This window comes from Ptychodera flava (genome assembly GCF_041260155.1).
Source record: "Ptychodera flava strain L36383 chromosome 23 unlocalized genomic scaffold, AS_Pfla_20210202 Scaffold_24__1_contigs__length_23054250_pilon, whole genome shotgun sequence".
Taxonomy (NCBI): domain Eukaryota; kingdom Metazoa; phylum Hemichordata; class Enteropneusta; family Ptychoderidae; genus Ptychodera; species Ptychodera flava.
Window position 1 is genome coordinate 1,052,029 of NW_027248278.1, and position 17,304 is coordinate 1,069,332.

At 37.1% G+C, this 17,304-nt stretch overlaps 1 protein-coding gene across 2 annotated transcripts in view; it reads left to right on the forward strand.

Moving 5' to 3' along the window:
• LOC139124471 (protein disulfide-isomerase A5-like) overlaps positions 1–17,304 on the forward strand; it is an 84,544-nt gene that overhangs the window by 39,569 nt on the left and 27,671 nt on the right. For both annotated transcript variants that reach the window (XM_070690610.1, XM_070690609.1), the window contains exons 15-17: positions 2,724–2,863; positions 5,739–5,809; positions 12,806–12,934. In XM_070690610.1, coding sequence (XP_070546711.1) covers positions 2,724–2,863; positions 5,739–5,809; positions 12,806–12,934 — 340 coding nt within the window. The remainder of the gene's footprint in view (positions 1–2,723; positions 2,864–5,738; positions 5,810–12,805; positions 12,935–17,304) is intronic.

Below are 17,304 nucleotides of genomic sequence, written 5' to 3' on the forward strand. Positions count from 1 at the left end.
AGTAGTTTTTAGCTCATATTTTGTATGTATATAAATACCAAAAAGAGCTTATATGATGAGTCGGTGGCGTCTGTATGTGGGTATGTATGTATGTGGGTATGTATGTGCGGATGTATGTCCGTCACACGCAAAAGCTGCCATACCGCCAAAGCTACCATCTCAGTATTTGGTGTACAGGTAGATGCAGGGGTTGAGATGTGACGTTGTTCAAATGAACATGTCTGTGTCAAAAATGTGCAAATGAAGTAAGAAAAAGGGAAATCCTGCAAATGTGCAGGACTGGTGGCATGCCAGTGACTGAAACAGGCTACTCCACTGACCTTGAGTCATTTCCAGTCATTGTTTATGAACTGTTACATATTAACAGACCTGCTCCACAGTAAGTGAGACTACCCACAATTCCCCTTGATTTGTGTGCTCAGACATTATTTACTAAAGGCTTCTTCAATTTTTAGCTCCGCTGTCAGCGACGCGGACCTTATCAAATAGGTTGATTTTCCGTTGTTGTCCGTCGTCGTCAGTCGTCTATCGTCCATCAACAATTGCCTTCTCCTCTGAAACTGCAAGTCCGATTGCTTTGAAATTTTATATGCAGTTACTTAAGTTTGTTCAAATTGTGGTGGAATTTGTATTTTGGGGGCTTTTTTTACTGTTTCTGGTAAAAAATCTTGAAACCACTAGTCCGATTGCTTTGAAATTTGATATGCAGTTTACTTAGGGTGACCTCAGTTAGATTTTTTCAAATCGTGGTGAAATTTGCATATTTGTATTTTTAAGGCAATTTTTGTCGTTTTTGGTAAAAAAATCTTTAAAAATCTTCTTCTTCAAAACTACCAGTCAGATAGCTTTGATATTTGGTACATAGGTCCCTAGGGATGATCTATTTCAGATTTGTTCAAATTGTGCAGAAATATGCAAATTTGCATTTTTAAAGCAATTTTTGCCATTTTTGGTCAAAAAATGTGTTTCTCAAAAAGTACTGGTCTGATAGCTTTGAAATTTAGTATACAGTAATATATATTGACTTTCTGATGAAATCTGTAATTTTGTATTTTTGAGCCAATTTTTGCCATTTTTGGTCAAAAATGTGTACTTCCAAAACTACTCATCTGATAGCTTTGAAATTTGGTATATACAGGTTTCTACAGATGAACTAAGAAGTAAGGGGCAATTTTTGCCATTTTTGGTCAGAAAATTTCATTCTCAAAAAACTACTGGTCAGATAGGTGTGGTTGACATGTTCTCAGGGATGATCCAATGTGATATGTTCAAATTATGATGAAATCTTCAATTGTGTATTTTTGCAGCTATTTTAGCAGCTTTTTTCTGGCCATTGAAATGAGCTATCAAAGATTTCCACCTTCATCAACATGTGTCAAAAATAGTTATTCTCTTCATAAACACAGCGGAGTTATATCGGCCATTAGGTCGCTTGTATCAGTTTCTGAACAATTTGAAACTTAGAATTTAATTTAAGGATTATTGGTTAAAACTATGTTCCAAAATTATTGATCATGTTTAAAATTCAGGAGTAAATTGAATAAGCATTCGATGTTTGAAGGTGCTAAAAATTGTACACTTGTTGAAAGACGAGATATGACAATATTTCCCCAGAATGGCTGGGTAGTTTTTGAAAGACGAGATATGACAGTATTTCCCCAGAATGGCTGAGTAGTTTTTGAAAGACGAGATATGACAGTATTTCCCCAGAATGGCTGAATAGTTTTTGAAAGACGAGATATGACAGTATTTCCCCAGAATGGCTGAATAGTTTTTGAAAGACGAGATATGACAGTATTTCCCCAGAATGGCTGAATAGTTTTTGAAAGACGAGATATGACAGTATTTCCCCAGAATGGCTGAATAGTTTTTGAAAGACGAGATATGACAGTATTTCCCCAGAATGGCTGAATAGTTTTTGAAAGACGAGATATGACAGTATTTCCCCAGAAGGGCTGAGTAGTTTTTGAAAGACGAGATATGACAGTATTTCCCCAGAATGGCTGAATAGTTTTTGAAAGACGAGATATGACAGTATTTCCCCAGAATGGCTGAATAGTTTTTGAAAGACGAGATATGACAGTATTTCCCCAGAATGGCTGAGTAGTTTTTGAAAGACGAGATGTGACAGTATTTCCCCAGAATGGCTGAGTAGTTTTTAAAAGATGAGATATGACAGTATTTCCCCAGAATTCATAATCGTAACTGAAAATCAGGCTTCAAAAATAACAAAATTGTTTTTAAATGGCCAATCGTGCATTTATTTGTTTTTGTAAATTTTATTCTTTGTTCGTAATTTACAAACGTCACAGGCGACAGCGAAAGCACAGGTGCCAGTGCCACAAAGTGCCATGTAATACCATCTGCTATGTGGGCTGGTGCCATAAGGTTCCATGTGCCAGTGTCAGTGCCATTAAATGATTGGCCTGTGCCAGTGAATGATGTGCCTTTGCCATTCAATGATGGCATTAGTATTAGTGCTGTGTGTGTGTTGGTTGGTGCAAAATAGTTATATAGTTATATCTTTACCATTACTTTCATGTCTATGCCAGTCAGAGCTGTTTCATTGCAATGCTAGTAATAGGTGTATCATTGCCAGTTAATGCTGTTTTATTGTTAGTTTTAGTCAGTGGTGTCAACGCCAGTTATGAGTTCTATGTGCATATCTGTACAAATAATGACTTTCTCACCAAATTACTCATCTTTGTTTGTTTCTATTTCAGTCCAGTAGAGCCTCCCCCACCACCTCCACCAGAACCTGCATGGAGTGAACAAGATACACAGATACATCATCTGACTGAAGAAAATTATAAAACATTCCTAAAAAAGAAGAAACATACATTGTTGATGTTTTATGCTCCATGTAAGTACAGCTTTGTTGTCCAACAGAACTAAACAAACCCTTGCTCATCAACATTGAATGTCTTTTTTTTTCTAGACAAAGATGAAGTGCAAGCCATCTGTCTTTCCACCTGTCAATTTTCTGTTGTCACCAATGTGTTGAGATTTCTCATCTTACACATGCACCCTGAATGAGTTTCACATGGCTGTTGTAATTGGCAAACATATGGCCTTGGCTTGATTTTAACACCACCCCTGCAGCAATGGGTGTACCACTCAGTTTTGACAAGTTCACTTCATTATGCACTTTCTATCGTTGCATGAACTGGTCAAAATCTCTGAACACCCATCAGTTGGTGTTGTTTATTGCTTAAATAACACTTGCAGGAACATGGTAATTAGTGAGTGGAACTTTAATTTATGTCAACCAGCTTGCTGCTGGTGCCCAAACCTATGTCAAAAGGGGCAATTGTTTCCTGTGTAACCCTCTTGAAGGGGCAAAGTGAGTGCAAGAGGAAGAGAATAATGCAATTATATGGTAGGGAAAAATGATAAAAACGAAAATGATTAAATTTATGTTTGCCACCATGTCAAAAACACCAGCGCACCCATGATAGTAAAAGGTTATTGATAAGAGGGGTTAAAGAGTCTGAAAGACTTGCAAAATACATTGATAGTCTAGTGGAAACAGAGACAAAGACATGGATAAGGATCAAGTCGTACTTCAGTGGATAAAGTGGTTTGTACATGACTGTAGACTAACTGGTTTGTGTTATAACAAGATCCTATCACTCACATTGAGGCATGTAATAAAAATAGAACAGTTAGTACTTTGCATTGAGTGCAGCCAGGGACATCCAAGGAATCATGCAGCATATTGTGAGTGCAGCCAGGGACATCCAAGGAATCATGTAGCATATTGTGAGTGTAGCCAGGGACATCCATGGAATCATGCAGCATATTGTGAGTGCAGCCAGGGACATCCAAGGAATCATGCAGCATATTGTGAGTGCAGCCAGGGACATCCAAGGAATCATGTAGCATATTGTGAGTGTAGCCAGGGACATCCATGGAATCATGCAGCATATTGTGAGTGCAGCCAGGGACATCCAAGGAATCATGCAGCATATTGTGAGTGCAGCCAGGGACATCCAAGGAATCGTGCAGCATATTGTGAGTGTAGCCAGGGACATCCAAGGAATCGTGCAGCATATTGTGAGTGCAGCCAGGGACATCCAAGGAATCATGCAGCATATTGTGAGTGCAGCCAGGGACATCCAAGGAATTGTGCAGCATATTGTGAGTGCAGCCAGGGACATCCAAGGAATCATGCAGCATATTGTGAGTGTAGCCAGGGACATCCAAGGAATCGTGCAGCATATTGTGAGTGCAGCCAGGGACATCCAAGGAATTGTGCAGCATATTGTGAGTGCAGCCAGGGACATCCAAGGAATTGTGCAGCATATTGTGAGTGCAGCCAGGGACATCCAAGGAATCATGCAGCATATTGTGAGTGCAGCCAGGGACATCCAAGGAATCGTGCAGCATATTGTTTACTTTGTTTAATATTTGAATCAAGACAGAGTTTATAATGAAATGACAATGAGATGAAATAAGACAGCGTTTATAATGACACGATAATGGGACGAAATCTTCATATGAATGCTGCATTTGGATTGTACAAAAAGCGACAAATTTTCATGTTTATGATGATTTCAAAAATTGACAAAGATTAATGTTTATTATGATTAAAAAGAAACATAAAGTATCATAGCTTTACGAAATGCCAGATTTGTGGCACTTGGATTCTGTTAACATTCATAACAATGAAAAAGTGGTCTCATAGCAATTTAACTTCAGAATTACAAATTCTTTCTTTGTCCCCTACAGGTAAATACAACCAATGGTAAATCTGTATAGTATTGTCCATGCTGAACTATGAGCATTTGTAGTCAAACACCTTGACATAGTTTTCATAAGTTATTTATTCATTGTGTTATAACATTGGTAGCTACTGAATATCTTTTTTTCCTTTTTGTGTCTTTTTTCCGTACAAATGTTACTCATAATTTTTTTATGAAACTTCAGAGAAAGAATTCATGTATGTGATACTATGTTTGATGCAATGTGTGATACCATATATGTGATACCATATATGTGATACCATGTGTGATACCATATATGTGATACCATGTGTGATACCATATATGTGATAACATGTGTAATATCATATATGTGATACAATATGTGATACCATGTGTGATACCATATATGTGATAACATGTGTGATACCATATATGTGATACCATATGTGATACCATGTGTGATACCATATGTGATACCATTTATGTGATACCATGTGTGATACCATATATGTGATACCATGTGTGATACCATATATGTGATACCATGTGTGATACCATATATGTGATAACATGTATGTGATACCATGTGTGATACCATATATGTGATAACATGTGTAATATCATATATGTGATACAATGTGTGATACCATATGTGATACCATGTGTGATACCATATATGTGATACCATGTGTGATACCATATATGTGATAACATGTGTAATATCATATATGTGATACCATGTGTGATACCATATATGCGATACCATGTGTGATACCATATATGCGATACCATGTGTGATACCATATATGTGATAACATGTGTAATATCATATATGTGATACCATGTGTGATACCATATATGTGATACCATGTGTAATATCATATATATGATACAATGTGTAATACCATATTATTATGTGACACCATATAATTATGTGATACCATGTGTGATACCATATATGTGATACCATGTGTGATACCATATATGTGATACCATGTTTGATACCATGTATAACTCTTTTTATGTTGATAGGGTGTGGTCATTGCAAAAAGGCGAAACCTGAATTCACAGCTGCTGCAGATCAATTCAAAGATGACAACAAGGTAACTACAATAGGGATGATGGAAACAACATTATAGATGATCCAACCAGTATCATCATCATGGCTGCTGGTGTTTTAAATCAAAACAGTCATCATGGCTGCTGGTGTTTGAAATCTAACCAGTCATCATGGCTGCTGTTCTTTGAAATCTAACCAGTCATCATGGCTGCTGTTCTTTGAAATCAAAGCAGTCGTCATGGTTACTGGTATTTGAAATCAAACCAGTCATCATGGCTGGATGTCTACGCTATCATTTAGCTGCAATAATTGTACAGTTGCAGCCTGCGCCTGGGCCCTGGGTAAGCCTAATTCAGAACGTAATAACGCTAGTTGCAGCGGCGTCGTGGATTTACTTTACCTTTGTCATTATTGTTGACAGTGTAGTACACCTATTATTGCTACAAGCATTGCGGAGTTCATAAAACGTTGTTTCTCAGTGTACAGGTCTTGCCGTTATATTCAGTTAGGCCAAAGTAAGTAAATTCTTTGTTTTGCGTCCGCGCGCCTAGTTTTTGAAGATTTTTCGGAAAAAACACAAACTTTTCTTTCAAAATTTCGCTGTTGGTGGCGCCATTTTGTCGCAAAAACAAGTCTTGGCTGTTAACTTTGCGATGAAATACTCCTTTACAGCAATCGGATTACACTGATAGACGGTGCGGTGACGTAAAACAGTACTCTATACACATTTACCCCTGTTGATCCTCTCTGCCTCATACCGGGGTCTCACGTTCTCGCTGTCTGTTGTGGCTTTGCCTGTTGTGGCTATGTCGTCACGATAAAAAATGGATGAAAGCAGGGAAATAATCGAAGTTAAAAAACAGGAAACCTTTGCACGGCAACTTGAAGGCATGGTCATTGCGAGCAATCGGGACTTGACCAGAGAGAGATTCAGTCGGTCGATTAGACTTGGGTACCACGACTCAGAGAATATGGCAGACGGAAAAATCGGAAAGTGTTGAAGCCTATCCTAGTTTATCGGTCTTTCAGGTTTGCCAAAAGTTTGGTTCATTCGTCCATTTTAACTTGATACAAAAACCAAACCAGTGATCAGTACTGTAAACGAAAGGCCTTTACGTAGTACATTTTTGTTCAGTTTGGGTAAGGGAAAGTATATTAGAATCCCTCTGTGAAAGTTAAAACTTGTAGTAGCAGGGCTCCCGCTACCCGATCGCCAATTAGCCAAATGCGAAAGAAAGTTAAAAATGGCTACAAAAATTCCAGTTTGGCGAACATAGTGGCTAATGAATTTTTACTGCCCTGGTGCCACCTCAACAAAAAACTACAGCTAACAATAAAAAAGTTGTAAGATGTTGAAACAGTTTACCCTCCTTCATACAAAGTTGCAATGTATTGAAACAGTTTACTCTCCTTTCTACAAAGTTACAAATTCCCTGGTACGTAAGACAAACATTGTTGCTGTTCCGCCTGCAGTACACAGAAGGCTTTGTTTTGCCTCGGTGAGTCCCGTTAGTCCTTCAGTCTATCAGAAGTTTTACCTACTTTGCTAGAATCAAAATTTGGCCTGCAACTACTCAGTTTGATAGTAGAAACCATAATTTTAAAGGGACATTTCAGAAACGAAGTAATAATACAAAGGAAGAGGAGAAAAACTGTGGTTTTCTGAAAGGTCAAGTCTAGGTCATCTCATCGTGTGATGTCATGCATGAAGACCCCTAAGTGCACAATTATGGTTCAAAAGAGCCACCTAGGGTGGTCGCATAGGTAAAAGGTAATTTGGTGCCTTCCAATTTAGATGGCATTCAGCTTGACTGTCAGTTTTAAATTAAATTTTATTAAAAGTCATTGCAAAGGGAAATTGTCAACAGTGATTGCAATGAGCACATCCATCGTCAAATCATCACGTTTGTGAATTGCAATTTGCATGTAAACATTAAAGCAACAATTCATTAAAATTGTTAATTCAGTCTATTTCAACTGCTATAACTTATACAAGAAATTATGTGATTCTGAATGATTTTAATATTTTGCAGATTCCACCAGTTTAATGATGTAGAAGTGAACATCACCAGACATTGATGATATCAAAATATCAAATGAAAATATATTTGTGCTAAAATGTTATCATAATCATTAAAACAATGTACACTCTCAAACAGTGAGTAATTTAAATAAACATATATCATTGTGTCTTGTTTTACAAGAGTTGTGTTTGGCCAAACACTTTGGTCTAAAGAAAAATACTCATACTCAAAATGCTATTCAGCCTGCTCGATCACAACTATGACATACAAGTAACACCGGGGTCAATTGTATCTACACTGCTAGTGTGCTACTAAATGCTTTCTTCTGCACCATTTTTTTATTCTTGTGGTTAAAACATTTTGGTTATGGAAGACTGCATAAATTTGATGCATGAGAGGCTTGTAGCTTATGACAAGCTATCATACTATGAACACTAAATGAATGCCACAGAAATGTTCTGTACCCGTTGTAATATACACTTCACTTTGCTACCAGATTTTTAGAATTCAATTGATACCTTATTTTATTTCTGGTGGTGAAAGTTTACCAGCTGAAATGAAAAAGTACTATTTCTATCCTGGAAATGTCATAAAAACACAGATTATTCATAAAAAAACTGAACAAATATTCTTTAATGTAAAAACTATCAGGAACATCATACAAAACATCTCGATTTGTAAAATTAGGAACTCCTGAATGCTGAGAAAGTTGTTGCCACGCTTGAGATCATATACTGGCTAAAAGTTGCTCAAAGTGGCTACAAAATTTTGATTTGGCTAATCAGTTGGCTAATCATTTTGGTGACTCAGGGGGAGCCCTGAGTAGGCGGTCGTAGCTGCTCTTGAGGTAGTCACACTTTCTGCATTAATGACATCGGCTGGTAATTTATTTCAGGTGTCCACAACTCTTGCTGAAAAAAGAACTTCCTTGTGTTAAGTCGAACGGTCAATTTATGAAGTTTGGGACAGTGTCCTTGAGTTTTCGAGTTGGCTGCTAACTAAAGTGAAAGGTTACAGTGGTCATGGACTTTGATAACTTTCTGGAGTTGAATCATGTTGCCGCGAATTTTTCTTTGTTCAAGTGTTATTAAACCAAACTGTTTAAAGTCTATTTTGATAATTGTAGTGTTGGATTTTAGGTATTATTTGCCGTGCTTAGATTTTTATGTCCTTTGTAGCCATGGTGGCCAAGCTTGTACTGCATATTCGAGTGTGGTCTCACAAGTTGCTTGTAAAGACGAAGAATGACATTTTTTTTATTTGATCGACAATGATCGTTTGATGAGATCAAGCATTCTGTTTGCTTTATTGCAAACTTATCACATTTGCTTGAAGGTTTTAAGGTAGAATGAAGTAGGACGCCCAAGTCATTTTCTTCAGTTGTACGTCCCAGTGAAATATTGTTCATTGAGAATTTATGGAAGGGGTTGTTGTAGCCAATATGCGTCCGTTCACTCATTTTTTGTAGCTTGTCCAAACCAGCTTGTAGCATTTCAGGATCAATACAATTTCGCAAGAGGTGATATGTCTTGGTATTGACAGTAAAGTTTTGAGTTCAGAGCTAATTTCATCGCCAGTGTGATTGATGTAGATTAGAAAGAGTACTGATCCAAGAACTGAACCCTGCGGGACACCACTTGTGACGTATTCTCCGTTCAGATGACTCTCCATTTGTGACTACTCGCTCTTTTGTATTTGTCAATCAAGCTTTGACCCACTGTAGAATATTTCCATTTATGCCATGATACTTCATCTTTTCAATCAATCTGGAGTGTGGTACTTTGAAAGTGCAAGGAATATAGATGTGAAGCGTCCACCTAAATTTGGGTCTGATGAGTCTGTGTGTGGAGACTGACAATTACGAAATGATTTCTTTTATTTGATTGAAAGGAAAGGTGCTGGTTTTACGGATGGTCCCGAGGAAGATACAGGGAATACTTTTGTCATTATATCACAAATATCTTGTTCCCTCTGATGCCCCATCTTTCTAAAATTGAATGCAGAGGCTACAAGTTACCATATCTGTTTGGTGTTTTCTTTCAAAACAGACACCTTTCAGCAAAACTATGACATTCCATCGGCATAAACATTACAAGAAACTTGAAAGAAACGTACAATAACAGACTGCTACTGTATACTGTTATAGTGTACTAATTCCTCAAACTGTCCAGATTTAAGTAATTTGATGAGGCTGTCAAGTTGCTGTGCAATGCTATTGACATGTGGACCCTTTGAATGCACAAGAAAGAAATCTAAAACTAATAAAAGAAAAGCAAATGTAAAAGAATGACTATTAATTTTGATCCATTTGTCATGAAAATGCATACAGTGATCATACAGTGTGTCACACTGTGACAGGAGTATTCATGTGGTTTGAGAAAAATTGTCCGATAAAGGCAAACAGATTTTGTGTTAAATTTTCTGTGTGTGTTTTTTACTGCTTACCCGCATACCTTTTAGGATTTTGAGTGGACGCAAAACAAAGAATTTACTTACTTTGGCCTTACGTATAATGTTGTTTACATGTCAACACACTGGCCTGTTTACAATCTCCTGTGCACACTAATTGTGACCGTAATTTACACAGACATAAACATTCAATCCCGCCCGTGATTGTCCAAGGTGAACGGGATTAACTTGATCCCAGGTATCAAGTCCCTGGCCTGTAACATTGTAACAATAATGAATGAAGCTGGTTTAAGAAAACATTTGATTTTTATGTCTATGATGGTATAAAAGTACAACCCAAAATTTAAGGTTTTTCCTATCATTTCATAAGATTAGTGGCATTGGTAAATAGATTATTACCCAATAACACCAATGCCTGTTGTTTTATCAGCATTATTGTTCTTTGTGCTGTGTCAGACACGAGACCAAGTCTTGTGTCTGACGCAGCACAAATGACACTCATGCTGTTATGACACAGGAACCGACGATATTGGGTAAAAACATCTAAATATTGAATTAGTAGAAATCTGTATTGATATCTCTCTGTAAAGACTTAAAGGGACATTATTTGTATCTTTTGATTTTTTTTTTCATTTTTTCGATGACTGAAATCCCCGGTCAAATCAATAGGAGACCTAAATTGTGACTAAGGACGGCTTCAAGGATATGTAAAACCACCTTCTTGCTCTTTACGGCAAGGTTCAATTTTGGTAAGGGCGTCCGCGCGATTTGAACCAACCGCTATGATTGAACCCCAACAACTGACCAATATTACTATGCATATGTCAACTATCAAAGTACAGGTAGAACGCTGAGCGGCCGTCACCTACACACTAACTTCAGCACAATGCATATCGATGAGCTCACTACACAGTAACTTCAGCACAATGCATATCGATGAGCTCACAGCACATAAACAAATACACATCTCACAAACTACTGTCAAATAGTGAAATAAACAGGGCATTTGCTTGTCAGTTTCATTTTTGTATCGATGACACGGACTATAGAACAGAAATAAAACCATAAACACAATTGGGTCAATGGTAAAACTAAAACGATGTCAGATTGCTGTGGTGATACTGAAACAGGTACAGAGTAGTGCATTTTCTGTGCACTTGATCGTTAGCAAATCTTCGTCAACTTTTAAGATTTTTAGGGCATTCTCTTGCCATTACGTTTGTTAGTTTAACAAACACATGATCACTTGTTGAACTTGGTAACATCGCACTCGGACTGAACAGTGCACGGTGTAGCATCTGTGCCATCGTGACAGCGCGCAGAGCAGGTACTGTACTGTGGATTGATACTGCTCGAAATTGGAGTCACCTCTCGATACACAAGATCTGTTCAAATGTTGTTATTCTCTATGCATCGAGTAATTATTTGTATCAGTTGAATCACATTTCGAACAAAAAGTGAGTACATCGCAATGACAGTTGCTTAGACCCTATATGTCGCTTACGGCCTCCGTGTGGCCGACCCACTCCCGGGTTTTGCGTAAGTTTAGAAGCGCAGCTGAGCACATCGTGTACCTAGCCCAGCGTACAGGTCTGTGTGTTCCCGGCGTCATAACGTATAACGCCGGGAACACAAAGACCTCTACGCAGGGCTAATCGTGTACCCAAGCGAGGCGGGTGTGCTCGAAAACGAAACTCAGTGCGAGTTTGGGATTAAAAAAGGGTTGTTCTTGGTGGAGAAACTGCACGCCGCAACCGAGGTGCTGCCAGCGATTTGGCACAACCCTGCCACGCAGAGCTAGCTTTCACCCAACAATGTACATGATGTACGTGTCAGTCGCCAAAGTGTATTGCTTCAATCATAGACAGTAGAGGCCCCTCTGTTGTCTATGCTTCAATTTCGCGATCACCTCGACAATAACGTGACTGTCTACTGAAGTTCCTTCATTGTTCTCTGTTTTGACATTTCTATGCCCACAGGCTTTGGGCAAGTCTACATATGGAGGTACAAACGAGACAAAAAAAATCCGCAATTTTAGGCCTTGTTGTCGGCTTCTTGCAGCTTGTAGGCATTTGAAATGCCCATTACAAAAATGTGCTCTGTAGCAGCAAAGAATAGTGTATCTAAGAGCAGGATTGGCCGTCAAGATCTCCATGAAAAACTGACCGTCAAAATGTAACTGAGCAAATGGCATCGGTAATAGGGAATCCCAAAAATGCTGCACTGCGCTCTCGACTTTCCCTTCGTGTGGTTTATTTTTTTACACGCGGACACTTACAGTGGCCTAGATAGCAGTTAGCAGTGTGGTCTGATCGCAGGTCAACGGTAGCCCACCATTAACCCCTGACGCAATGTTTTTCTGTACAGTGTACGCAAACGGGATGGAAGTTGTCAATGGTCGACGGTTTTTTTAGACATCTTTCAATAAGTCGAACAACATTATCAACTTCTCGTTTGCAACAATATAAGGTCAAAAGATACAAATAATGTCCCTTTAATAGAAAATGTTAAAAAGTATATTTGAAAGGAGTATTATAATATGTTTTAATGAATGTAACCTTTGGAATCTTGGTGATCTTATGTCTATCGTTATTCTTGCAATGTAGGTAGCATTTGCTGCAGTAGATTGCACTGCTGAATCCAATGTATGCAGTCAGTATGATGTGTCAGGCTACCCTACCATCAAATACTTCAACTATGGTAAAAACCCTCAAGCATACATGGGTGGAAGAATGGTAAGTAGAACAGCCAGTCATGTGACCAATACTTTCTGAATACATCTATGTATGGATTTGTTTGTATTTAATATCAATTTGCATTATTTTTCACCATTTGTTCAGTTGCATCAGTCAATTAATCTCATGTATATGAATCTACTTTAACAATGATATTCTGCATCGATATCCTGTGGTTAACCATGATATTCTGCATTGATATCCTATGTTAACATTAATATCCTATGGTTAACCATGATGTTCTGCATTGATATCCTATGGTTAACCATGATGTTCTGCATTGATATCCTGTGGTTAACCATGATGTTCTGCATTGATATCCTGTGGTTAACCATGATGTTCTGCATTGACATCCTGTGGTTAAGAGCTTTTCAAAACTGGAACTCTTAACCCTTTTCCTGCCAGACAGTATCACAGACAGTAGACTCAGTAAAAAGTGGTATTGAGCCAAAACATGATGAATTTTCACCCACTTGGCTTGGTCTGTTATAGCATCTTTAGTCCAAAAATATCAAGTTTACAGTATTTATGTTTTCAACAGCTTTCAAATGTACAGTATTATGTTAAAATACACCATATTAGTGGTGCGGCATGGCAAATCCATTGTGCATTTTGTGATAAAAGCACCAAACTTGGCTCAGATGTGTCTTAATATATGTTAAACAAATTCAGATACCGAGCCACTTAAAAGCTGTTGAAGCGTTGCCATGGCAGCCATTTTTCAAAATGGCCGCCAGACAAGGTATTTTTCACCTACTAAACGTCAAGTGCAGAATAATTTTGAATAATTTTGAGTTGCATATTTTCAATTAGAAACTATGGGAAGAGTGATTTGCAACTTTTTTCAACTTCTCTTCATCGCCTGACTTGTTAAACGGGTAAATACAGACAAAAACACAATTCTTGTGCATAAACTGCACGGTATTAGATCCTATCAAAGGATGACACTATGTCAGCAGTCAAGAAATATTATTCCGTAGGCTAGAGGGGTCTACATGCACCTCTAGGATAACAAAGCTGTATTTATAGAAGCTTGGGATCCCTAGAATGCGAAATAAAATTTTAACAGAAAAACTAAAGGGATGCAATAACTGGTCCAGTCGTGTTTTGAAGAGTACTGCAAAATAACCATTTTGTGCATACCCACGTGCATTTTTCTTGTAGTACTTGTAAGTCATCTGCTAAGCTTTTTTTAACATAACCTGACTTGTTGGGTATCATAAGAATGGAAATGTATTCCTCTTTAAAATGACATATGTAATATGCACTATCTTCCATAGATTGCTTTTATAAAATAGGACCAAAACTTACCCAATACCCCAGAGTTTGCAATGAAAATTATAGCGAATCTCAAATTCTACCAACGTTTTACCTTGGCATAATACAAAAGGCAATGCTTTGTATGATATCTGTTTTATTTGCTACAGGGACGTTAATCATGTGAAATAGACTTTTGACATAAAAAAATATTGGAATGCTATAGCTCTACCGATCATATTTTGAAGGGTACCGCAAAATCACCGTATTGCCAACTCGAATGCGTTTTCGATAAACTTGTCTTCTTTTAAGTCATCTACTGAGCTTATTTTTTAATATAACAAGGCTTATTGGGTAACATTTGAAAGTAATTTTATTGTTCTTTCAGATAAATTATTGGATTATGCACTATCTTCCATAGTTCTCATAAAATATGACCAAAACTTACCCCATACCCCAAACTTTATATTGCAAATTACTGTCACTGCTTATCTCAAATTCTACTAATTTGTACCTAGACATATTACAAAGGGCTAATTTGCTACAAGAATATATCAAAATATGAATTCGAAATAGACTTTTAACAGCAAAAATATTGGATGCAATGGCTGTTACGGTCATGTTCTGAAGGGTACCTTAAAGTCAAAGTATTGTGAATCGCATCTTCGTTGTTGAGCATGCCTCCTTGTAAGTCATCTGCTGACCTTATATTTTAACATAACCTAGCTTGTGGGGTAACATTGGAAAGTAATTTTATTCTTCATTCAGATGACATATTGTAATATGCAATATCTGCCACTGTTTTTATAAAACATGACCCACACCCCAAACTTTATTCAAAATTAATGTCACTGCTTATCTCAAATTCTACATCCTTTTCACCTAGACATATAATAAAAGGCCATGGCTTGTATGAAAACTCTTTTATTTACTACCGGAATAGACTTTTAACAGAAAAAAATAAGTCATGTTTACAAGGATGTTGTAAAATCACGATTTTGAGACTCATTAATATTTTTGTCAAACCAGTCTTCGTTTAAGTCACCTGCCAAGCCTAACTTCTACATAACCTGGTTTATGGGGTTTCATTAGTAAACCGATTTATTCTTCTTTAAGATGACATATTGTGATATGCAATATCCTTTACAGTTTTCATGAAATAGGACCAAGACTTACCCAATACCCCAAAAGATTAAATCGAAAATTACGGCTTATCTTACACTCTACCATTTTTCGCTACACATGATACAGAAGGCAATATAATGCTTATATGAAATCTGTTTTGTTTGTAACAGACGTATGTGAAAAATATGAACATGAACCTTTAAAGGGAAGATAATATGACTTTGTAGCCATTTTGATCATATTTTGGGGAGTACCAAGATATGGTAAATTTCCTGAAACATATATTTTTTTTATCAAACACGCCTTCATGAAAGTAGTAAGCCAAAGTCATAGTCACGGATGATCTCAAAATATTATCAACATCGCATTATTAAAGTAATTTGTTTCAAGTTTGCTTTGTAAGATTGGACCTAAACAGTTCTTATCCGACAATCTAATTTAGTGTTTTTTGGTAGAGCAATTTTTTGAAAACTAAATCATGGTGTGCGTTCTACCCGCTGTAAAGGAGATGAAAAAAGAAAGGCATTCTACTGAATTATACAACCAACTGATTGAGGAGCAAGGTGCGGAATTGTGCCTTCATAGGTTTTGTTTGCTAAACTGTATGTAAAGTCTATTTGGCTAAACTAGCTTTACACGATAAGCACAGCTAATTAGGAACAGTTCAGCTGATCCAATAATCGTTTCTAATCATTATACATTACATCAAGTTTACCTTGGCGTTCCTGAAGAAAAACTTGTATAGATATGTCAGAAAGTTGCAATCTCTTCATTAACAAAATATTATGGATATATCTGATATTTAGCTGCTCTAATTATCGTTTTTAAACTTCATAAATTTGCAAAAGTTTCCATACATGATAAATCTCTAACATTGACAATTATGGGGATATATAAGAGATTTTCCCAAAAATTTTAAAACTTTTAGATTTGTTATACACTAAATATTATTATGTTTTTTGTATGTAGGTCTACGTATGAATGTAGATGAGCAAAAGTGAGAGATTGGGTTAAATCCCCTGCACAATTTTCCATGTTAGGAATTATGATCAAGAACGCTCTGCAAAACTCGTCAATGGCTAATTATAAAGTTTAGAAACGATAATTAGAATGTCAAAATATTGCACATATTCAACGTTGTACTCAAGAACACCCAATCCATTGGCAGAACATGGGACAGGCTGTTCTTACACTTGGACGCTTCATGCCCTCCCCTCCACAGCCATGGGTCGATCTAGGCCAATAGTTTGTAAAACCTGATGAGTGTCGCGCGTGTGATGCACACGTACCAGCTACAACCCTAAAATGGTTAAAACTGGTGCATCAACGATTACAAATAAGAATAAAATAAAAACTCTGAACAGTACCTACTGATAGTCTACTTACACAGAACAGCTAACAGCTGCTCATCGTCAAAAAACATTAAATTTTGTAATTTTGAATCTTCCATTTAGGCCTTGTGGCAGCCATATTGGCAACAATTTTATTAAGAAAACCCGCTTTTCTGAGAAAATGAAATAATGAAACAATAAAAAATGCAAATAGAAATCTTAATATGCATTTATGATGGTAATACATTCACTATTCACCATAGAATCATCCGTAAAAAAGCACCTATGATCGCTCTGTTTAAAAATGGCCGCCACACCAGAACGAGGCTCTATGCTTAAGGGCTTGGTATCCAAATTGATTTTAAAACAATAAAATATGCAAATAGTAATCTTAATGGGCATTTATGATGGAAATACGTCCACTATTCTCCAGAGAATCATCCGTAGAGCAGCAACTATGGGATTTTATAGTGACTGATGGTCGCCATATTTAAAAATGGCCGCCACACCAGAACAAGGCTCAACCTGTGGTGGCTCGGTATCCAAATTGATTTATATTATGATAATCTATATTCCTACCAAATTTCATGCTTTTATCACAAAATGCACAATTGTTATGAAAATTTTGGTTATGCCGCGCCACTATATGGAATATGT